This window comes from Ochotona curzoniae, unplaced genomic scaffold (assembly GCF_017591425.1).
Source record: "Ochotona curzoniae isolate NIBS_2020 unplaced genomic scaffold, NIBS_Ocur_1.0 scaffold_4701, whole genome shotgun sequence".
Lineage (NCBI taxonomy): Eukaryota > Metazoa > Chordata > Mammalia > Lagomorpha > Ochotonidae > Ochotona > Ochotona curzoniae.
This window is the reverse complement of record NW_024467122.1, coordinates 58,422,751-58,447,403: the sequence shown is the minus strand read 5'-3', so window position 1 is coordinate 58,447,403 and position 24,653 is coordinate 58,422,751. Positions and strand designations below refer to the sequence as shown.

The 24,653-nt window shown below is 41.6% G+C and overlaps 1 protein-coding gene across 1 annotated transcript in view; it reads left to right on the top strand.

Moving 5' to 3' along the window:
- The window catches only part of MYO5A (myosin VA), a 174,619-nt gene that overhangs the window by 141,652 nt on the left and 8,314 nt on the right, over positions 1 to 24,653 (top strand). Inside the window, exons 29-38 of the mRNA XM_040969826.1 lie at positions 168 to 176; positions 2,152 to 2,252; positions 5,039 to 5,119; positions 7,072 to 7,270; positions 9,292 to 9,366; positions 10,857 to 10,950; positions 16,053 to 16,199; positions 17,784 to 17,938; positions 22,351 to 22,440; positions 24,056 to 24,206. Coding sequence (XP_040825760.1) covers positions 168 to 176; positions 2,152 to 2,252; positions 5,039 to 5,119; positions 7,072 to 7,270; positions 9,292 to 9,366; positions 10,857 to 10,950; positions 16,053 to 16,199; positions 17,784 to 17,938; positions 22,351 to 22,440; positions 24,056 to 24,206 — 1,102 coding nt within the window. The remainder of the gene's footprint in view (positions 1 to 167; positions 177 to 2,151; positions 2,253 to 5,038; positions 5,120 to 7,071; positions 7,271 to 9,291; positions 9,367 to 10,856; positions 10,951 to 16,052; positions 16,200 to 17,783; positions 17,939 to 22,350; positions 22,441 to 24,055; positions 24,207 to 24,653) is intronic.

The following is a 24,653-nucleotide window of genomic DNA, read 5'->3' as shown; positions in this document are numbered from 1 at the left end:
AGTGTCATGTATTGTGATTTACAGAGTTTTAGAACAATTCATGTTTTTTTTTTAAATTAAGTTTTACCTGTTATGCAAGGGACTACAAAAATTGATTTGTAGAACTAAGGGTTTATTGTTTTTTCTTCTTTTGTGTGTGTGTTTGCTTGCTGGCTTCTGATTTTCAGGATGACAAGGTAATTATAAGATTTCTTCCGATTTTTAGTAAATACTTCTATTTATTTCTAACTTTAGTACACAGGTATTCCCAAATATATGCAATTGGTACTTTATATCCATCAAGTCGATCTTTATTTGTTTACAGATTAATTTCCTGTTTGATTCCTTCCTGTTTTTGGAATCAGTGGAAAATAGTGGTTGTCACAGATTCCATTCTGGATCAGCTTTGTGACTCACTTTATAGGTTATGGTCGGTCACACGCAAGCAGGGAGTCGGGGAAACTTGACTTGGAGTCTACTCAGACACATAGGCTGCTGAGCTCTTTTCTTCCATCTGTGGCTTTGTTGGCTCAGCAAGGATGAGGAGAGGCCTGGGAAGAACACACTGCTCTGTACTCTCCCTGTTGCATGACAGCTAGTGCTGGGATTGACCTCACAGGGTGCTATCCTCTCGGAACTTCCGGTCACTGGCCTTGTGGGGACAGACTAAGCAGTAAGGGCCTTCTGCTACTGCGCCGAGGCCACCCTCATGTCGCAGCTCCCACTCCTTAGCCTGAGCAGACAGGGTAAGGGAACCGAGCACTACTTATACCCCAGGACAACAACATTTAAAGACATACAGCTGTCCCTTGGGCCAGATAATTAGATAAAGTGGCTTAATTTTATGGACATTCAAACCACATAAGTCAGTCTTAGATATCAAAGCATACATCGAGGATTATTTACTTGAGACTTTGAAAGGTACTACATAAGGGTTTTAAAAATGAGTATGATCCTTTATGGAGTAGAAAAATTGGTTCTTTTTTTCTTTTCAGAGAAAAAAATTTTTTTGAAATCTGTTTTAACTGTTTAGAAAGCATACTTGAAAAAATATGTATGTGGTATTTATGGACAAGATCTTTAAAATGTAATTAACCTCTATATTTATTAATAGTGTATATCAGGTTATATATTTAGCCTGATTAAAGAACGCATATATAAAGGAGTATTTTTGAAGAATGTTTCTTACACACTGAAATCTGGGCAGACATTGCTAAGCCTGTGGTTTCAAAGCCATGCTAGAACATGTCTGCAATCACTGTATTGAAGTGTATTCTCTTAAGTCCGCTGTGTTGTGAGACCTGGCTCTAGAGGCTCACGTATATACAATGTACACGAATAAAATGAGCTGTGAGATTTTGGAGCGTACTAATCATCCTTTCAAGACCACAGAGCATTGATTCTTCATGTCTGCTCCGGAAAGGTGCAACATAATAGTGGCTAAGTAGAAAAGGATTTTGAAATCACATCAGGCAAGTCAGAATGTGCATAACAGGCCTTTTTAACTATACAGACATTAGTAATCCCGACCTGTCACATGTTTGTTTCCAAAGCTTATGTTGCATGCTAAGCTGTATCACAGAAAAAGGCTTTGAATAACAGCAGATGGTAGATACTTACATGAAGCTGAACCCCTGCCATTTATATATATCTGAAGATGTGAGGGGAAAAAAAAAACCCTACATTTTGCTAAAACATATCATCTTAACACCACCTTCTTTGCACTGGGCCTTTAATTTTTAAAAATGTACTGTATATCATATTTTTAGTGTTTTGTTAGAAGCCTTTATCATTTATCTCATTCTAACTGATGAGAAAATAGTAGAAGAAACAGCTCTATGTATTTTGTTCAAGTGTTGGTTTGTTGTTTTCCTGATACTATTATGATCACTATAGTACATACTATATACTTTATGTGAAATATATATGTATACACACATCTCTGCATATAAAACATTTGTAGACAAACAGAAGGCCTCCAAAAGTTTGAAGTGTCCTCATGTACTCACATATGTTTGTATAATTTCACCTTGAACTTCCTCCACAGTTACATGGGCCTGGGGTGACTCCCTAGAGCACGTAAATCTCCCTCACTGGAGAAAAGAAAGAAATCATATGTAGTTTAAAGCATTTGATTGGATGTTAATGTGAAATATATCATTTACCCTTCAGAATACAATGACGGACTCCACAATACTTTTGGAAGATGTGCAAAAAATGAAAGATAAAGGTGAAATAGCACAAGCCTACATTGGTTTGAAAGAAACCAACAGGTAAGTTGATAGTTCCCTTGTGCATGTGGTACAGCTGTGTTGATTTTTTTGGCCTTCGAACCATGCTTTTGTACAACAAGCTAACGTGTTTATGCATTGAAAATCCAGGATTTCAAATGTAGTCTCAGTTAAAATCTCATGTATTAAGGCAGCATTATGGACGAGTGCCACCAGGGAGAGTGTTCGTTGCATCAAGGGAAGCTAGTGGGTGTGTATGTAGTTTAACTTTGAGGTGGACCTTGAGAAGAAACCCATCTATCCAGTGTGGGCTGCCCTGGATAGTCACTGTCATTTGTTACTCCGCATGGTTATTTGTGAAGTTTTGTAGGGGGCAATTAAGTGTGAAGAGAAGTGCAGTGTTTAGAATTGCCTCAGAGTTGGCCATGTAACCCTAAAATGGTTCAATGAGTTTGAGCAGGGCAGTATGAGGGTTCATATTTGGATTTCCCCTCAGCTCTGTTACCCCAGCCCTTCCCAACAGAGCCTTAATGCGAATGAATTGAGCTCACAAAACTGCAGACCAGACCATTTTGAGACAACCTGGCAAGTGATAAGGAAGAAAATTCTGGAGAGATGCATTATCAATGTATCATATCAGTATTGGCATGTATAAACACTTCACAGATTAAAGAACAGTGCCATATAGAGGTAAGGTACTCCCTACCCTCTTATGGGTAAGGATAGAGAAACACTTCTAAAATAATTTGGTTAAACTTAAATTTCAGTTTAAGAATATAAACTATAAGCATACCTTTATATCTAAGAAAAAATGTTGGTGCAGCAAGAACTATGTGAATGTTGTACTGTCCGTCCACTCAAGTATTCAATGACCCACAGGTCATTGTATACATGCCCATGGATGTCCATGCCCACTTTATGCCAGATACTGGACCACATCTTAAAAAAAAAATGTCAGAGGCTGAAGTTACTGGAGATTTGGACTTTATTTCAAGAATAGTGGGAACTGTTGGAAGGCTTTAACTAGAAAGAGGTGATCAGAGTTGACATTTAGAAAGCTAGTCTGCCTGATGTATTAGAGAACAGATTGCCATGGAACAATTATCGAAGGCATGTAGACCAGTTAAGAGGTGACTACACGTAATCCAGTGACTGATTATGACAATTTGGGCCTATTTGGTGGCTGTTTGCATTGAGAGAAATGGAACACTTTGAAAGATATGTCAGAAGATGAGGCCAGTGAGCCTGGCGGTGAGTTGAGTGTGTTGCAAGGGACAGGGAAGTTTCCTGATAAACTTGTTGGATGTGGCAAGGCCGTTTTCCAGCCATGGAGCTGTGGTGTGCTGTGGTACAGTGCTGGGTGGGGGTCATGAGTAAATTTACACAGACTGAGTTTAAGAAATCAGGAGGACATCCAAGGAGAGAATTCCCTTAGGCAGTTCCATATATTGGTCTCAAGTCAGGAGAGATGTGTGGACTAAAGTAAATTTTAAAGTAATTAGAGTAAAATAATGTGTAATAGATGAACTCTCTAGGGAGAGATGATAGATTAAAAAAACTAGAAAGGAAAGTCCTTAAATGTGCTATGTAAATGTAGAAATAGGGAGGGAGAATCTGGAGTGAGAACTGGCCTGTGGAGTGAGCTGGCACTGGGTGGGCTCTGCTACTTGCCAGCCACCCACCCTCTGCAGGTGTCTTCTGAACCTGTGTATCTTCCTCCACAATGTGGCAAGTGATAGAAATTGGGCTACTGGGAGACTGAACACAGTAAAAGGAGGTAGAAAAAGTCCTGACGTTTACCAGGTATTCCAAAAAAGTATTATTTTTAAGTCCTAGGTTAAAAAAAAAAAAAGAAGAAGAAGAAAAAGAAAGGCCAACTTTGTCATTGTTTGTTAATTAATATATTTAACACAAAGGTAATAAAATTAGTTTTTTCAGGTAGTACAATTATTTGTTTTTATTGATTTTGACTTATTTATCTGAGAAACATAGAGCTAGAGCTCCCATCTGCTGATTCATTTAGCAAATTACCAGCAATATCCAGGATCAAGTCCTACTGAAAGCCACACAGGTGGCAGGAACTCACTTGCTTGAGTCATGACTATTGTCTGCAAGGGTCTGCTTTAGAAAGGAGTTGGAGTTTGAAGCCAGAACTGGGGGTCAAACCCAAATACTCTGGTATAAAGCTTAGGAGCCTTAACTGGTGCCTTAACCACTAAAATTAACACTTGATCCTTAAAACTGATTTTCGACACAGAAAACTTTAAACAATTATGCCATAAGTGCTGAGAACTTTGCACATGTTTTTATTTATGTTACATCTGTGAGAGTTTTATGTGCCAATTTTAAAGGGGATATCAGCTTTTATTAAGCTAAAACAAATTCCTACCTAGAAGACTTAAAGCACAATTTAAAAGAGATTGTGAAGATTATCATAGGAAGACAGTAGCTGAAGTGTTCATCCTATGTGTGTATACCCTGCTTAGCCTCTAGTCTCGTTGCTGGTATAATAAAATCACCCTGCTAGCTGAATAAAACAATAAAGTGGAACTTTCTCACCTTTTTCAGTCGTTTCTTATATTTGTAGGAGCTGAAGATGTGGGTTCTTAATTTTTTTTAATCTCTATTCATTTACTTGTGATGCTTCATGTTAACCATTTAAAAAACCAAAAATAATTCTTGTGGTAATGTCTTAAAATCATCTGTAATTAATATATTCTTACTCACTTAATGAGATATTAAAATAACATGTGCTGCTCGATTGTCACCATCTCATTACCATCCTGTATCCCTTTGTGTTTTGCATTGTTGTTCCTTTTGCATGGAAGATCGTCTGCTATGGATTTCCATGAGTTGAATGAGGATGGAGAGCTGTGGCTGGTTTATGAAGGGTTAAAACAAGCCAACAGGTTATATTTGTCTCCTGACACGGGATGTTGTTAATTTGCAGTTTTTCTTACTAACACCGGCTTCCTGACTTTAACACTTGCATTTCTTGTGCATTAAGTATCTTCCCTGGATAAACTGGTTTCAGTGAAACTTAGCATATTCAGCCAAGCACTTTAAAAACCTTCTGCACCAAGCTGAGAAATTATTTGATGATGAAAGTGAGAGTCGCTCGCCTCACATCAGGGACGTGGAGCATCAGCGCTGTAGGGTTCAGAGGCCTATGAAGTCACCTAGTCTGGCCCTGCCAAGGCAGCTGCAGGCAAGACCTGAAACCCGGTCAATCTAGAGCAGGCTCACTTTCCAGTTCATCATTTTGTATGACTTGCAAATGATACAAATATCCAAATGGCCCTTGGCAGAATAAAGGCTCCCACCACTGCAAGTGAATGATGCTATCGAGAATTCCCTTCAGATATTTGTGAATGTCTCTCTCTAGGAGTTGAAAGAAAAACAGCCTTCCAACAAGAGCACGGATTACTGGTGGTGATAGGGACTAGTACTTATTAATCAAGACAGCAACTTTGTCAGTTTACAGGTTATGCATGCCTGTTGCGATGCGACTGTGGTCTTATACATTATTATACTGCCCAAAGCAACGTTAAACCCATGAGTAGGCATTCTGTGCTTCTATTGTGAATTCGTATTTGTGAAACAGCAAGTCAGAAAGCTCCCTGCATGGGTGCAGTTCAGGATAATTAGCCAACAGTAAATTAAATGTTTAAAGGGAAGAAACAGCTGACTTTCTAACATAGTCACTCATTTGGTGTGTGATATTTGTGTCTTAAAAATCATGAAAATTTCATTTTCATCATTAACTTTTACTAATACCTAATTTACTGTTCAGGGGCTTCTGCATATTCTGCTTTGTTCTAACCATAAAGCACTGTCATTAACTTTGGGGTATTATTTGTTCAAATCCTTTGGAAATTTGTGATCGCTGAATTATCTTTAGTCTGCTGTTAACAGTTCGCAATGGCTTCAATAAGTTTGACGCAGTGGTTGGCAACCAAGAGAATTAGAATATTCACTTTCTTCACATTCAGTTTTAACCCTCACTCCCTTTGCATTTGAAAAAGGAGTAAGTGCAGAAGTGGGGGTGTGTAATGAAGGAAGGAGGCCGTTCTCTGTGGTGTCCTTGCCACTGGGGACCTAGGCTGCTCTCCGGGTGTAGCTGGCCATGTGTTTTGGTCAGAGAAGCAGTAACCACTTTGTTGGTTAAGTTCTAAAACTGGGCTTGTTGAGATTCTGTTGCTGCTCTGTAAGCTGTTGAGAAGAGAAAATGAAAAGTCTAAAATATATGTAGCAAATTAAAAACTGTCTGGATTTAGCCCATTCTATCTTGTAGTGGTTCTCCAGCTTGTAATTCAGAGATAAGAATAGGAAGTAAAAATGGGACTCTGGTCCCACCCTCTGCCTGGAATTAGTAACTCAAAGTTCAAAGGCACATCTAATTGTTGTTTTGAATTATTGTCAAATTTATTTCACTGAGAGGTGGCATTCCCCTCTCATTAGACAGGGAGTTGGTCATCTCACCCCTTTGTAGTGAAGAGTTGATCTGCAGCAAAGATAACAGTCTTTGCCAGTTGAAACGTTAGTGTGTAAATACAGTATGCCAGATTAGAGCTGTGTCTTTTAATTGATTTTTGAAAGTAATTTTCTGTGAACCTTTCAGAAGAAATAAAACTCCAAGCTTCTCAGTGCCTCTGGGAACTTTATACAGTTCAGAAAGACACACATGTGAAAGCAGTGGTTTCCACTACTAGCCCTTATTTGAGATTTTTTAATCAACCCAGAAGGTACACATTCTACACATTCGCAAAAGCATATCCGCTTGCAGAGGTGAAGCCTTGCCCCTCTTAGACAGGACCTCGGGGCATCCTCTCCACTTCCAACCTGTGTGGCTTCTCGGCAGACTCCTGGAATCCCAGCTCCAGGCGCAAAAGAGGAGCCACGAGAACGAGGCGGAGGCCCTGCGTGGGGAGATCCAGAGCCTAAAGGAGGAGAACAACCGGCAGCAGCAGCTGCTGGCCCAGAACCTGCAGCTGCCTCCGGAGGCCCGCATTGAGGCCAGCCTGCAGCACGAGATCACCCGGCTAACCAACGAGAACCTGGTAAGGAGAGTTGTCCCTGGCCCTGCAGTACAGCCTAGTGCCCGTTGGACCCAACACAGCTATTCTTTCTGGGGGAAACCCACATCACCCTGTCTTGTTAGTTAACCTCTTCTAGCAGAGACAGAGTAAGGCAAATAAGACGATACTGCTGGAAATGAAAAGGGCACAGAGAGGTTGTGCTTCTCACAGAAGGCTCTTGAGCATCTGAGTATTGTCAGGTCGACCTTGAAGGTCTGGAAGGTAGCCAGCATGTTGGGGTTCTCACAGATTCCAGGTGCCACAATCTGCTGCCTCCACTGGCGGGTCCTCTGGCTGCCCGAGAGGTTTGTCAGCACAAGGTGATTGTCGTTACAGACTGCGGATAATCACCATTGGTGCCCAAGCCATCATGTATACCATCCACCTCCAGCAGACAAGGGGGCTAGAGTCACGATCAGAGAATACACTGGACAAAAGCCAACCCAGGATTTTGATTGACTTTGGGTAAAGCTCCCGGGTCGGAGGGAAGAAGTAGCAAAGTCAGGCTCACACTTGGTTTGTTCTTTTGAACAGAGATTATGTGATGAATATGGAGGAGTTTTTTTTTTTTTTACTCTTGCCAGATTCTAGTACTGTCATAGAATCTAAGATTTCTTTTTTCTTTTTTTATCAAATAGTTTTGAAACAGTTCTTTCACAGTCCTATATTAAATTTTAGTGCACAGTTTTAATCAAAAGTTTGATAAGTATATTAAAAATCATTGAAATGTTTTAATTCCATATTACTATATAAAAATCTATGTTGTACTGTTAGCTTTTCAGAAAAGTTGTTTGGGATTAGTGCTGCTTTATCTTTTTTTTTTTAAAGATTTTTGTTCAATGACCTGTAGTAAGATTGAGTTTTCTAGGAAGGTTGGAAGTGTCAGTCATCCCTCCATTACTGCCTTAAGACCATTTACATTACAAATCATCTCCTGGTATCTTGTATGCAACTGCCTTCAATGAATTATTTCCTGCGGATCACCGGTGGGAATGCCAGATTGGGGGTGGGAGTGGGGAACTCTTACTGAAATCTCACTAATTTGGGAGGAAATCTTCTGAATCTAATTTTTGAAATATAATTTTATTACTCCAGTAAATTAAACTAACAATGCTTTGATGATTAAGAATTAATCAATACACTGAATGATAAATAATGATTGCTCTATGTACAAATCCCTTACTCATGAGTGATTAGCTTAAAATACAAGGTGAAACCGTGACGTAAAGATGCTTCCGGGTGGCAGGTTCCCCGGGGTTCTTCACTAAGTGGCCGATGCATTGCCTTGGCAGTCTTGCATGCAGTATTTCTTGGGTGGCAATTCTTCACAGCTAAATCAAGACTAAACTGAGCTGGTGGATTCTAGTGAGTGTTTAACTGTGTAAATCAGTAAATTTAAGTGCATATAATGCTGTAGTGTCTTAGAAATCATGTTTGCTCAATCATTGCTTTAAGAAAGACTTGAGCAGAACAGTAAAGCTGCAGTGACCTGGGCTCGGTGTTCTTTGAAATTCTGCCCTCCTGGACCCACCAATACAAACACAGAAGTGGTTTATCCACTCTGATGGACAGGCAAGGTGAGCTGCTCTTTGGGGAAAGACTCTCGCCAGCCTCTTGATGCCCAACCTGGCCACCGGAGTAGCCAGTGTTGCCCTTGTCGTGGAAGTCGCCTTCCCTATGCTTCCCAGCACTGCTGCCATGATGAACATTGTACACGGGAGGCTGGGAACAAAAAGGCAGCCATCTCCGGGCAGTGTGCACAGCTTGGTTCCCTGCTCACGGATTGCCTCCTGGCCTCGGCCTGCTCCCCGTGCTCATGCCAAGAATGTCTGTGCATGTAGTCCGGATCACCTCTGCTGGGCAGAGGAGAGCCTTTAGGATGTATGCAGTTTCCATATTGTTGTTTTGAACTATTGTCAAATTGATTTCACTGAGAGGTGGCATTCCCCTCAAAGACTGGGGAAAAAAAAAACAACAAACATCCATTGTGCCTGTTTTTTCAGTATTTTGAGGAATTATATGCAGATGACCCTAAGAAGTATCAGTCATATCGGATTTCACTTTACAAACGGATGATTGTATGTAAAACCACAGAGCTTGCCAATTGTCTCTCGCTCCTTCTAGCCCTTTGTAACTGAAGAGCACGCTGCTGCTGCTGCTCCCCAAGCACTTGCACAAAGCCTGTTTCTCCCCACGGCTGTGCCCTTGGTGTCACCTTGTCAGCGTCCTGTGTCTGTGGCCACGTTCAGTTTGTTATTAACACCACTTACAGTGTGATGGAAGCAAAATGTGAGATGAATCCAAGCTGCTCAGTTCACCACTTCCCCCATTTTCACTCTCTGAAATGGAGAGTGAAAATTTATATTTGTAGGCATGTTCTTTTTCTACAACCTGCATAACAACCACAGATATCACTGGCTCCTCTCTCTTCCAGGTCCTTTCTCAGTCTGCCCTTGTCCATCTTCATCTTAACGACTGAGTCTTAAACATTTCAGGGAACCCTTTATTAATCAGACAGCCAATCATCACCAGAGGGGTTTTTTTTTCAACCCTTTCCAAATACTGCTTTTTTTCCCTCTTTGGTGTGAAGCAGTCCTAATTACACTCTTTGTTCTATGTATACATAGTTTTATCACCAACAAAATTTTATGGGTGTTTCATGCCACCTGCTAAGACAGCAGACTGCTGCTGTTCTTCATTACTATTTTTCAACTTGTTAGTGTCTCAAACTGCTTAACTTTTCTGGGGCTTCAGGAAGTCAGAGCCTCCCAAGAAAGGTCTCAGAGGCCTTCACACATAGAGTGTTGGTCTCCACCAAAGGCCAGTCCCCCTTCAGTGTCCCCATACATTTTGTGCCTTCATCAGAATTTGGTTTTGCCTAGTCCACCTTCAGGGAAAAAAATCATTTCAGGCTGACATTGTGGCACATCAGGTTAAGCTACTCTTGCGATGCCAACATCCCATATAAACACCTGTCAAAGTATCAGCTGCTCTCTTCTGATCTAGCTCCTTGTTGATGCACTTGGGAAAGCCACAGCAGGTGGCTCCAGTACTCGGGGCCCTGCCATCCACATGGGAGACCCTGATGGAACTCTGGCCTCCTGGCCTGATTCCAGCCATGGTAACCATTTCGGGAGTGAATCAATAGATTTCTCTCTCTCACTTTTCTTCCTCTTCTCTCTCTTACTTTCTATCTAACTCTGCCTTTCAAATAAATAAAATCTTCTTAAAAATAAAAGAAGCCATTCTCCTGGGGAAAAGGCAATAAGTTTTATAAGTATCCTGTTGTTTGCCCCACATGGAGCCTGCTAGAAAAGCCTCCACAGAGAACCTGCTGTCCATCATCCTGTAAGGGATTTACTTCGTGGTATATTTAACATTCGGCTTTTATTGTAGCTACATTTCCCACGCCTGACAATTTTAGCCAGGTGGTGGCTCCACCAACAAGCTTTTCTGGAGCTTTTATGTAAAACTAACAGTATTACTTCTGTGATGTTGTGTCTGCTTTCCCTTGGTGCATTTCAGAAAACCTATTTTGATCTGTCATATGTCTCATTTTAATCTCTAGGACTTGATGGAACAACTTGAAAAACAGGATAAGACTGTTCGGAAATTGAAAAAACAACTGAAAGTGTTTGCCAAAAAAATTGGTGAACTAGAAGGTATTTATATATGTTTTCATGACAGTTTCTGATTCTTAATTTTGTTCTGTGATATTACTGGCCTCACAGAAGTTTGCATGCAAATATATTAGATATGATTAAATAGGTTTCAGTAAGTGTGACCACTGTGGAAAAGAAATTCTTTTCATGGTAACAATAATCTACCAAGAGAGAGAATTCATTCAGTAAATATCTAATGGGTATATCCTGTATGCCAGGCACTATCATAAGCCTATATAGTGTTAACAGTATGAGTCCTAGAACTAGTCTAATTTGGGTTGAAATCCTGCCTCTTCTGATTAATTTTAAGATGTTGGACAAGCAACTCAATAACTGTATTCCTCAATTCTCCCATTTGTTAAATGGGAATGACGGTTATATCTGACATTCCATATAAAGATTAAATGCAGTGGCATATAAAATACATTTAGAATAGTTCCTGACAAATAGTGGATGTTATATATACCTTAGTCACTAGTGTCACAGGTAGTATTAGTGATGATGACACACAGTTTGTGTTCTCAAAGAGCTCACAGAACAACATGGAAAGAGACATAAGTAACACACGGGTTATGATTATAAAGCAATAATATATTTTAAACATCTCAGATTTATATATGTTGAGAAAACTCCTTGCTAAACCATTAAATATTAGTTGTCATTGTATCATCTTGGGAATTAGTGTTTACTCATTCAGTCTTTGTGGAGTTTTCACTATAAGCTGGGCACAGTTACAGGTGTCAGTGACCTCACTATGAACAGGACTAATGGCAGATTCTAAGTTCATTCCAGTAATGCTTTATCTGCTGCTCCTGAGATCTTAGAGGTGCTCTGTTGAATTACGTTCAGTCTCCCGTGAACTGTATCACCTTGACCAGATGGATTCCTACAAAGCACAGCAGCCTGTTTTATTCACTCCCCGTTATTCTGCATAATTTTTCTTTGGCTTGAAGGTTCCCCATCACTGGGGGTGTTCAGGAGATTGTGCCATGGTTAACAATCTCCTCTCCTCTCCTCCTCTGCTCTTCGGTCTCCCTGCTTTTCCTATCCAAAGCTTGCATATTCTTTGAGACCGAAGTCACATATTGTCCTTAAGAGCGAGCTTTCCTGATCACCCAAATCTTGGAGTTCTGCCCTCTCTATGCCAGTGTGACTCCCATCTTTTGTGAGTTTTGTTTGAATTACTGTTATTAAGGTTCTGAGCTTCCCAAGTGTGGAAACCACCTCTCACTTCCCTGCATTTTCACAGCACCTAGTACAGTGTCCCTCCTATGATAATCCTTCCATACATGATTGTGAGTTTCACAATTGAAACCTCTTTCAATTTCACCCATTTATGTGATGTAGGCACTTGCAGAGGGTACTATCTCTGCTCCCTGCCTTTATTTCTAAAAAATAAAGATGCCAATCTGTTCTAACACTTCTCTTTGTCCTGTTGTCTCTAGGGTATACAAAAAATACTGGCAACTTTGTACAACAAAGCACCTTCTAACAGCTAGAAGTTTTCTTGTGCTGTTGTTTAAGTATATTGCAACACACATAAAATCTTTTGCTTTAAAATAACATGATCCTTGGATCCTCCTGTAGACTACATTTAATTAGGGAAACTTTTTTTGGAAGCTAACAAAAACTTGTTAAAAAATTCCAACATACACTTGTGTAATTTTTAGCAGAAATGGTAGATCTAAATGGAGAGTGTTTCAAAATTTGCTCTGCTGTGTGCTTGAATTTTAACCCAGGAGTGGGTGCTGTGCAAGAGTTCTCATAGGCAAGACATTTAGACAGGGAAGAAATTCTAGAAATCAGTTAGTTGTGTTTTATAAGAGCAAAAAAAAAAGTCATACATGACTTATGCAGGACCTCAATAAATTAGATGGCAAATAAGTTAGATGGCAGGACCAGAACCCAGTGTCCTTCCAAGGGCACCAATCTCTCCTTTGTGTCCTGTTTTCCAACAGGATTTCTCTAATAATCCTAATGAGCAGTTTTTATCTGCTCAGTTAAACTAAGATCAGTATCTTCCTGGTGAAGAAAGTAAGCAAAGGACATTTTAAAAACATCTTTCTAGTATGTTTTATTTTTTCAGGACAAAAAGGTTCGGGAGTATTCTCCCTTCAAGTCTATTAAGAGCCTAGAAAATAGGAACATGGATTGTTTCAGGTTTCCTGCAAAGGTGTCTGTAAGATGGACTACCAGACTTTGACCAGTGACTCAGCTCACGTGTACTGCCATAGCCAGGTGCCTGACACTGGGCAGTGCATGAAGAACAGAAGTTTCTCTCTCAACATTCAGGAGAATGGACAGTCAACCTTGAGGGCCCGAGAGAGTCAGTACCTGCTAAGAGCCTCATCTCTGCCTCCAAGATGAGAGGCTGGCCACTGTGCACTTTAGTGTATAAAATTGCCAGTACTTTCTCTGTAACACAGATACAGCAGGATAAATAGAAGGGCTAGGACAGGTCAGCATCTTTATTCCCCAAAAAATAAAGGTCCATGTCACATAAGTCACCTAGAGGTAACAGGATGAGCTAGTTCCCTTGCTGTTTTCTGATGCACTCGCCCCGTTGTGAGGCCAGAGCCTGCAAAGCCTTGTCACCTACCTCTGATGCTCCACCTCTTAACTCTGTTGTGCTGTGCAGAAGGTTTCAGTTCATAGCAGCTGCCAAGGTTCCCTGAGCTTTTGAAAGCCAGAGCATGGACTTGCCTCATCTCTTTCAAGGTCTATACTTCCTTGATGCTACGTTGAAGTGACACTTCCATTAGTGGGTGATTTTGGAAAACAAACCAGGATTCTGTTGAGCTGACATCTGTATTTCTTCTCAGTTTGTATAGAGACTTAAGTCTCTAGGGAAAATGCAGAGGTAGAAAGTTTTTCCTGAGCATGTCGTAAATTTTGTCTCTCCATTTTATACAGAATGAAAAATATATTTGCTAGAAATTTTGTAAAAGGAAACTCAAGTTGTTTCTTTTTAATGAGCTCTCTGAGCAAAAAAATATTCACCATGTTTCATAAATCCTGAGGTGCATCGCTGAAATTAGAGTATATTTTACAAGTGATAGGCTATAGTTTCGTTGGTAGCATTTTCCCTTTGATAGTGTTGTATGAAAGGTATGTACTTACAAGCAATAGCATCTTAAATTTGGTAAATTTGGTAGGTTTGAAACCTCCTCTTTGGGAAGCCGGCACTGTGGTACAACAAGTTTATCCTCCAGCTGCGATGCAGCATGCCCTCTAAGTTCCTGACGCCCCACTTCCCATCCAGCCCCCCCTTGCTGATGTGCTCAGGGAGATGATGGAAGATGACCCTGGTGCCTGGGCCCATCCTCTACGTGGGAGGCTGAGGAATTCCTGAATCCTGGCTTCGGCCTGGTCCAGACTTGGCTCTCGTACTTGTTTGATATGAGATGTGAACCAGCAAATGAAAGCGTTCTCGCTCTCTTCCTCTGTCTCTCACTCTGCTTTTCGAAGAAACATTTAAATCTTTTAAGGAAAAAAATATTCTAGTCTTCTTTTGGTTACATGGAGTCCAAACATGTGCATATAATGAGAAACCTAATTTTGTAGATTTGTCTCCTCCCAGTTTCTCCTCTTTTTTTGTGGCTTATAGTGGCAGGAGTTTGATTGCTCCGCTCACAGGAACAGGCCCATGTGCTGTGTAGACCAATATCTGCTGCAGTGGTCCTCATTGCACTTGATTTAAGTTGACTCCAATAGTAATAAATGCAAAACTATTTAAGTCTCCCAATCTTTTGCAGAAAAGCATGTATTGCACAGTTAGTCCCAGGCTTTCAGGGTGCACCATGCGTAGGCATGTCAAGACTGTTAGAGCTGGCCATAGCCCTGATGTGTCCAATCACCATCTGATCACTCTGTAGATATCCTAGCGTGGACGGATGGTGGTGGCCTCACCTAAGCCAGGTTTTCAGCACCGATAGTCCCGTGTGTGAGGCTGCAGCACAAGGTGGACGGTGTGTGCTCAGGCTCCGTGCCTTGTAAGCAACAGCATCCATCAGCAGGTATTCCTGTTCTCCGTGATAACATCCTCCTATGCAACAGGCTTCTCAGAACTAACACAGGAAGCTGTCCAGAGTGACACAAGGAAGCATTGCTGATGCCTCATGCAGCCAGCCACATTAAATCTTTCTAATGTTTTTGCATTGACCTGCCTTCTGTTTGTCAGCAATCAGAAATCTTAATCTGCTCTGAAATAGATTTCTTAATTGCGCCCCCTTCCTGTAAATAGAAGGATAACATGCCTGTTTCCTAGCATTTACCTGCACAATTACTGTGGCAACTCAGGATCCCCTGACTTTCTTCCCTGTAATTCCCATTCAGTTTTTAATTTTGAGATGAAAGTGAACACTTTTATTTCTTTTTTTTTTTTTTTGCTCTTAGCACTACTCTTTCCTAGCTGTTGTCTCTGCAATAGTGGCTGTTTTTAACAACTAAAAGGGTTATTATCTGGTGATTGTACTTTACTGATTATAAATTCACACTCAGAATTTTGTCATTCCGTTAAAGACAAACAATCAGCAATATTTAAGACGTCATATTAAAATAAGATTGTTTTCTCTGCTCGTGGGTTTAAGGAATGTCAGGAGAGATTAGGTCTTTGCCTTATGAAATATTTTCACATTAATTAGTACAAGGAAACACTGTTATTCTATCAATCTTGGTGTGATTTGCACTGACTAATGATACATTTAAAGTAAAAAATTTGCCTTTAATGATGTGATTCATAGAGCTCAAGTCTAAATATCATTTGTGATTCATATAGATTAGCTACCGTTATACTGCATGCTTTGGGACATTTAATCTTATTATAAAATAAGCCTCATTATAAATATAAACTTTATCAGGTTTATATCAGGTAAGTTTGTTTAATGTTAATAGTAATCAGTGACCGGTGGTTGTTAGAGTGACATAATTTTGCCATCCAGCCACCTAATTTTAGTAGAATAAAATGCTTTAAGAGGGGACAAGCACAACCAAGACAACGGCTTCTGTTCTCATAAAGATCACTTAAAGTCATGGGATCAGGCCTCCCTCTCATCTTTTTTCTCTGGAAAACCTTTTCTTCTCCTTTTTGGTTTCTCGTGAAGTGGGCCAGATGGAGAACATATCTCCAGGACAGATCATTGATGAGCCCATCCGTCCTGTCAACATTCCCAGGAAAGAAAAGGACTTCCAAGGAATGCTGGAGTACAAGAAGGAGGATGAGCAGAAACTTGTGAAGAATCTGATTCTGGGCAAGTATTTTCTGCGTGGGAGAAGAGGTCTTCCTTATGTATGTGTCAATGATAGAAAACCCTACTCAGTCAGCACCTAAGCTCTTCAATCACCAGAAGGCGCTGCTATGTGGTGGCCCAGTAGTGGCCCCGTCCCAGTGTGCTACCTTAGCTGAAGTGAAGGCACTCGTGTAAGGATGCCTGAGGTCGGACTCCTCAGTCCTACTGCTTCTTAGGGTCTCCTGTAAGGCTTTGAGAAGTGCTAATGTCTCCCCCCAATACCAAAAGGATTAAATCTCAGTGTCTACGGGGAAAAGGGTAGGTACTAGGACTAGCACTTTTCTGAAGCTTTAAAGGATACCCCAAACACACCCTGTTCTAGGCCATTTTGCCTCCTGAATGTCTATTTTCCCTTACTTTCCTTAAAAGATTTTCAACTAAGTAAATTGCAGATATCAGCTCAGCCATGGGGAAGAAACAAAAGAATTAAGGAAAAGATTTAGCTGAGGAAGGAAAGCACAGGACCAGGAGGAGGGAGTGGCAGAAGCAGTTCAGAACAGCCTGAGCTCAGCGGAGGTTGAATGGGCCCCCTGCTTCTGCAAGGAGCCTCTTTAGGGGGTGGCACTAGGTGCTGAGAGAAAAGACACACCTGGAAAGGATGAGCTGAAAACCTAAAAATTCTGGCTTCCAGCCTGTGCATAAGCATTCCTCTCCAGATGTCTAGGTGACAGCAGTGTGATGGACAGTTACACCTGGTTGACATTCTTGGGGTTTTGTTTGATAAGTTGATCATTGGACAGAAGCCTAGCAAGTAAAGGAACAAGTCATGCTGTTACCTGAGAAAGAAGGAGAGCCATTTGACTAGAGTGAGCTGGGGAGCTGGGCGTGGGAGAGACAGTGAGACAGATCACAAAGACCAGGCGGAAGGTTTCTGATGTTATAAATGAGAGCCAAAAAAAAGCCTCTCAGAGGACTCTCAGAACCACATGACAGCAATTGACAGCCAAAGATTGACCTGTGGTTGTTGTGTGGAGAAAGGACTGCTGCTGGGGAGAGGGGCCTGTTAGGAAGCTGCAGCAGCAGAAGTTGATGGCGATCTCAGTGAGCATCCTGGCTAGAGCAGGCAGCAGGTGGTTGGATTCTGGCTGTATTTTATAGATGGATCCATTGTTGGATTCAACATGTGGTAGAAGAAAAAGAAAGGAACCAAAGATTGAGAAACTGGACTACTGGAGCCACCCTTGACTGAGATAGGGAGAGCTCTCAGAAAAGCAGATTCCATGGGAACTGAAGAATTTGGTTTGGGAGAGGCTCAGTTGGATGTGCCCAAGCAGAGATGCACATAAGGAAGGCACCTGAAACATGAGACTGGAGTTCAAGGAAAACAGGGCAGCAAGGAAACCTGGGCGTTTTCATTGTGCAAACATGTCCCCACACTCAAAAATCTCTCCGCTTCAGGAAGCATCAAAATGCCCTTTTTATATGTTCTACTTACCCTGAATTACTGTTCCACAACAACTATACTTTTGTAGCTCACAATGCATTCCCCACAGAGACTTCCAGTATTGTAAAAGGTGATTTTTCCTTTTTTTTTTTCTTTCCCAGAACTGAAACCTCGTGGCGTAGCAGTTAATTTGATTCCGGGCTTGCCAGCATATATCCTGTTCATGTGTGTCAGACATGCTGACTACTTAAATGATGATCAGAAAGTAAGGTCTTTGCTAACATCAACAATTAACAGCATCAAGAAAGTGCTGAAGGTCAGTGCATATTGAGCAGAATTCTCAGGATAAGTGTTAATGACAGAACCTGCCCAGAGAAATGTTACTACCTTAGACTTGAGCTGTGTTGTTGGTGCTAATTCTAAACACTGTTTAGTCTTTTTTTTAATTTTTTAAAGCAGAGACCTTCTATCTGCTGACTTACTCCTGAAATCCTGGGGCTGAGCCAGACTGAAGCCAGGAGCCTAGAACTCAGCCCTGCTCTCCCACATCAGTGTCATGCATCTAAGTCCTTGAGCCATCGCCTGCTGCCTCCCCGGGTCTGTACTAGCAGGCAGCTATAATCAGGCATAGACACAGGGTGCAGGAGTAACACATAGCATTTTAACCACCAGGTCAAATGTCAGCCCCTACTGTCCAGTCTTAACTTAAAACCTTCTTTGAAGGAAACATTCTTTTCAACGTATTTACATGCCTACTTTCAAAACAGGGCTCAGGTTGGAAAATAAGCAAAATTACTTTTATATAATTATATTTATTTGTGGAGTAAATTGGATTTCTTCATGTCTGCCTTGAGATTTTACTTAGAGCTAAATTAGAAGTATTTCATGAATTGCATACATGCAAGGAAAAGGATATTGAAGTTAAAATAGATGATAAATACATTCAGTAATGCATAGTTCATAATTTCAAAATGCTAAAACATTACATTTTTCTGTAAACTTTTATTCTCATGTACTTCAGCTCATGTCATGATTTGTACTGTTACATAAAATGCCTGGTTCCATGTGAGAAGCAATAAGCAGATGCTGAACAGAAAGGAAAGGCTTGGAAAGGGCAGCCGCATTATGTAATCGAGCAGAACGCAACCCTGCATAACTTAGCAATCATGAGTCACCTTGCATAATCCTCCTCCAGGCTCTCTAGAGAAACAGCGAACCTCACGCTTCGTTTTAACTCCAGTGTTTCTTTGAGAAACTAAGACGAAGTGCTCCAGCCGGCTGCTCTGCCTTCCACTTGTCTACCATGCCAGGAACTTTCAGGAGGATGCCGAGGGGACTTGGTCGAGTCTGAGGGGTCTGGATCTGGCATTGTGGTGCTCCATCTGCAACATTGGCATTCCATGTTGGAGAGACAATTTGAGTCCTGGCTGCCTCACTTCTAATGTGGCTTCTTGTGAACGAGCGAGGGAAAGTAGTAAAAGGTGACCCAAGCGCGTAGGCCCCTGCCAGCCGTGTGGGAGGCCAGGAGGAAGCTCCTGGCTTCCTGGCTTGAGCCTGGACCAAACCTTGCTGTTGTAGACATTTGGTGAGTGAAGCAGTGGTTGGAAAATAACTCGCCTTCTGTCTCTCTGCCTTTCAAATAAAATGATCTTTTTTTTTTATTCTTAAGATTTACTTATTTCAAAGGCAGAGTTACAGAAAGAGAGGAATAGGCAGAAAGAAATATTTGACTGCTTTCTCAGGTCGTTAGCAGAGAGCTGGATCACAAGCGGAGCAACTACAACGCAAACTGCGCTCATGTGGGATGCCAGCGTGACAGGCAGGCACTTAGCCCACTCTGCCACGTGCCAGCCCCTAAAGCTATCTTACAAAAAAATCCAATATGTCTTTAGTGAATTTTTAAAAATTATGATATAAAGCAATGGGATGCTTCAAAAAGTCCAAGTGTAGCTTTTTCATAATGTGCATTTTCCATTAACTTTTTGAAGAGCCATTATGCATAATAGAAAATTTGCCATTTTAGCCATTTTGAAGTGTGCAGTTTTGTGTCACTAAGTGCATTCACATCAAGCTTGGTACCATTTCCCCTCTAGTAAGCTCTGACTCCTCTTTCCTCCTCCAGCCGCAAGAGAAGGACTTCTGCTAAATGCAGGTTCTCAGGGAGTATTGTACAGTTACCCTACACTCTACAGTGGTTATAAAAGCTGTGAGCTTCTAAAAAGTTAATATTTAAAACTTCATCAGTATCTTCTGAACATAGCTTATGTCATTTTAGTATATTAGTGCCATAATGTACTTAAACTACGAAGTTTGCTACTTCTTACAACTATCAACACAAAGAAACAACCAAATCATGAAGTTTTCACCCTCATCTAGGTTGTTAGAAGACATTTATCTACTTGGAGTAATTATTGTAGTAAATTGAAATATAAAAAGCAATGAGTACTACAGTGTAATATCCTTTAGATGCCATGTAATAGTGATGTGTGTTTGTCTCATGTCTTTGTTTTAAATTGAAATGTATTTGTCTGGCGGCCCTGTTTTGATTTTAGCAACTGCTTTTTTGATCTGCAGTTTAGTCAAAGACATATATGAGTAAGTTCTTAGTTCATTTTTATGTAGTAATTCAGAGACGGCAAATAGTTTTGAGTTCATATAAATTGTTTCTCCTATGATAGATACAACTAACATTCCAGTTTGGCCAGATATGATTTGTTCATAGTAAAAATATCCTTTTGAAAAACTCCAGCCACAAACACCATAATGTGCCAAGGTAACAGTTTTACTCTTTTAAAATTTCCAAAGAAATAAATACTTTTTTTAAAAGAACTTTTTAAATTGGAAAATCAGATATACAGAGAGGAGGAGAGACAAAGAAATTCAATCTGCTGATTCACTCCCCAACTGGCTGCAGTGGCCAGAACTGTGCTGATCCAAAGCCAAGATCCAGGAGTTTCTTTTGGGTCGTCCATGTGGGTACAGGGTCCCAAGGCTTTGGGGCTTTCCCAAGCCGAAGGCAGAGAACTACGTGGGAAGCTGGGCTGCCGGGACACGTACCAGTGCCCATATGGGATCCTGGTGGGTACAAAGCGAGGACTTTAGTCATTAGGCTACCGAGCTGGACCAGAAGTAAATACCCTTAAGTAATGTGGATTTCTTTATTATATTGAGAATAGAGGGCACCCTTAGCATTCATACCAGAAGATACTGTGTTTGTAGAATGGATTTGTTTTAAACATAATTTAGTAAAGATTGAAACCTCCTTGTGAGCACAGATGCTGAATTAATTGTGGAATGAAATCTCTTCTTTAGGTTTTCATCAGCCTGATGAAGCACTGCCTCTGATGCAGGCTCAGTGAGCAGTTCTGGGCCAGAGCTGTTCTGAGGATGCAGACAGTGCCCAGGGCCTCACTGGTCCTCCTCCCCAGGCCAGCACTGCCTCGCAGTCTGTTAGTCTGTTTGGCTTGGTCAACACAGCCGGAGCCTCCACTAGGCGCACTTGTGATCAGGATTGTTGGAAGGGACGTGGCTATTTTTACTGAAGCCACAGGATGATTGCTATATTTGGAAGTGTGATAAAATTGTATCTACTTTCCACAGCCTTCCTAAAGCTGCAAGATGACAACCAAGTCTCAGATGGTTACCCAGTAGAAGAGTCAGACATGAATGCAGTTGTCCAGTTTCACCTGAAAATACATTGGATAGCCTCTGATTTTTTTTTTCTTAAAGTCTCCCTGGGAAAATAGTCTCAAAAATTTAAGAGCTGTTTTGCATTTGCTTAAGGAAGTGAATTTAATGTATGCAAAAAAAGAATTGTTTGTCATGTTTTCACTACCTTAACCATTACCAAGGAACCAAACCTTTGAGAGCCCGGGTTTTGTGGTGATGTAGCATTATTACAATAGGAGGTCTCTCTCACACACACACACACAGAGTTCTAAGTTCAAACCCAGCTCTCTCATGCTGGACACTTGTTGCGGCATAAACTGTAGACCACTTGGGGTTTTCCTGCATCCAGCCATGTAGGCGAGCTTCAGGCGAACACTGGTAGCGCTGTGAATTCCGGAATCCCAACAAGCCAGTGGCCCAGCTCGCAGATGCCCGGTGCTCCCGTAGGTCTGCCATTTGGCCCCCCGGAAACATGCCCCACCCCAGCGTCTCTCCGAGGCAATGAGCGTTGTCTCCATCCCCTTTGTCCCCCGTCCAAGGGGCCAGTGGTTACCGCAGGCTGTACCACTGCTCAGTACAAACTTCTTGGTCATCTCTGCTCACTGCTCAGAAATGTTATCTTCCAGTTTACAGTATTTGCCATCTGATCGGAGTGCTGAGCACGATGCTTTACCTTGCCTCAGATTCATTCTTCATTACAATGTTTGCTGTTCCCATCTGTGGTTTTATCTGTTTCTTGTTCCCTTCATTAACTCCTTCAAGAGTGAGTTTGGGTCAGCTTTGTCTTGGTGAAGTTTTTCTGCTGAAAGTGACAGCTATGTTAATATCAACGGAGTAGAACACTTTGCTAATGAGAATGGATGCATGACAAAGCAACTAACAGCGCATGAGCCAGTGTTGAGAGCTGCTCGCACTGATGGGGGAGAGATGACCGTGTGGTTTATACCTGAAGTCTTCACAGCGGCCAGGAGGAAGAATGGGCCTTTTAGAGTCTGTGCAGTCCTTTTCAAGTCGTCATTTCCCTGAGAAAAAGGTTGAGACTTCTGTTCTCTCTTTCAGAAAAGAGGTGATGATTTTGAAACCGTCTCCTTCTGGCTCTCTAACACATGCCGGTTTTTGCACTGCTTGAAACAGTACAGCGGAGAAGAGGTGAGAAAGCTCTGATTATGAAACCAGCAAGCTCTATTTTCTCTGGCCTTTTTAAGGAGGATTTTTAAAGCACAGATTCAGAGGTAGCTTAGAGGCGTGGCCCTTTGTTGAGCACTCATGCCTCTGACACAGCGCCCAGAGGAGCTGTAGGGATGTCTCCCCTCGGAGAGACAGCACAGCCCAAGTCGACAGGCAGCAGCCTACAAACAGTCACTTAGAAATCTGACTTTTTGTCAATATGTTCAAGTGGCCTTTTCAAACACTGATATCAGAAGGTTGACTATTAAAAGAAATGTAGCAATTTCAGCTACTGTATCGCAACTACCAAAAAAATACAAGATCACATCATTTCTCTTGATTCTGTATTGCTTTTGTTCATAGTGATTAGTTGTTTGATAGATTTATGTATGTTTCAGAATATGTAATGTATGAATTTCTATTTTGAGCTGCTTAGTCACACATCAGGCAGCACTTGCTGGGCATGATAGTATTAATTTTTACATCTCTATGCAGCAGGAATTATAACTCAGTCTTACATACAAGGACCTGGCAGCTCAGTGAAGTTAGTGAGTTTTCCCAAGTGCCGTTGGTCATAGGAGCAGAGCTGAGGGTACGGTCTGCTGATCTGAGCCGCTGCCCTGCAGGAAGGCAAGCAGTGATACTGGTCAGTGCCACTCTCCAAGCCCCCAGTGGCAGAATGCTGGCCTGGCCAGTGCTGGAAGCTGCAAAATGAGCAAGACGCGATCCTTAAGAAGGTGTGATGGAGAGACCAGAATCCCCTAGAAGACCGTAATTGCATTGTGTCAGTCCCCACTTTCAGACATTGTGGGTTGTAAGGAGGCAGATGTTCATCTGTGGGCAGAATCCATCAAGTGAGCAGTTGCCTTTATTAAGCAGTGTCAAGCAGGCAGCATGTCAAAATGCAGAACGCCTGCGATAAGCACCTGCCTGGCAGTTAGCTTTCCGTGTTAACAGAAAAGCCTCTGAAAGCTTTTATTAAAAGTTTTCACTAAAACTCACAATGTAGGTAGCATGAAATATATAATGAAAGAAAGAGGGTTGTGCTTGTTTGTTTACAAGTCTGTAGTAATTAGTCTATTTAAAGAAGATTGTACATTGCCCTTTTAGGCACGGTGTTTATACTTAATGAACTGAAATTTCAAGATTAGTACTTTGGACAATTTAGTGTTTGACAGTAAACCTGCTGTTTTATAATAAAAACACTCATCTTTTCTTTTCTTTCTTTCTTTTTTCTTTCTTCCCCTTCCTTCCTTCCCTCCTTCCCTCCTTCCTTCCTTCCTTCCTTCTCTCCTTCCCTCCTTCCCTCCTTCCCTTCCTTTCGTTTTTTCTTTACTGGATGACCCCAAATGGTCTCATTGTTGTGGCTATTAGTAAAGCTTAGATACTAGGTTGCAATGTTTACCTATCTTGAAGCTAGTCAGACATTGAATATAGAAGAGATAGAAGCCAAGGAACACACAACAGCATTTAAGAATGTCTATCCTGGCATGGGGTGGGGTGGATAAACTCCCTGGAGAGGAGAAAATGGAGACCAAACTGGAGATAGCTGGTGAGATGGGAGAGGTGTCTCATGTCATCTGCTTTCCAATTCCAGGGTTTTATGAAGCACAACACAACCCGCCAAAATGAACACTGCCTCACCAACTTCGACTTGGCTGAGTATCGGCAGGTGCTCAGTGACTTGGCTATTCAGATCTACCAGCAGCTTGTGAGGGTGTTAGAGAACATCCTGCAGCCCATGATTGGTAAGGCCAGAGCATCCCCACCTGTCTCTGCCACGTGCCCATCGCCAGATGCCCAGCAGAGGCCCGTTTCAGGGCACTTATCCATGTACAAAGCAAGAAGTAAGGGTAGCAGCCTGACTGGGATCAAGGGATCCCAGAAACCCAGCCCTGGCTAACTGCTTGCTCAGGATCCAAATACTGGCATCTGGTTTCCTTCCCCAGTCCTTGGGGCATCTCCCCTGTGACCAAGTGATGTTTTAGATCCAGCAAGAGGTCTCATCATGATCTAGTTTTGGTTTTTTTTTTTTTTAAAGATTTAATTATTTACTGGAAAGTCAGATACACAGAGAGGAGGAGAGACAGAGAGGAAGATCTTCTGTCCGATGATTCACTCCCCAAGTGAACGCAACGGCCAATGCTATACTGATCCAAAGCCAGGATCCAGGAACTTCTTCCGGGTATCCCACA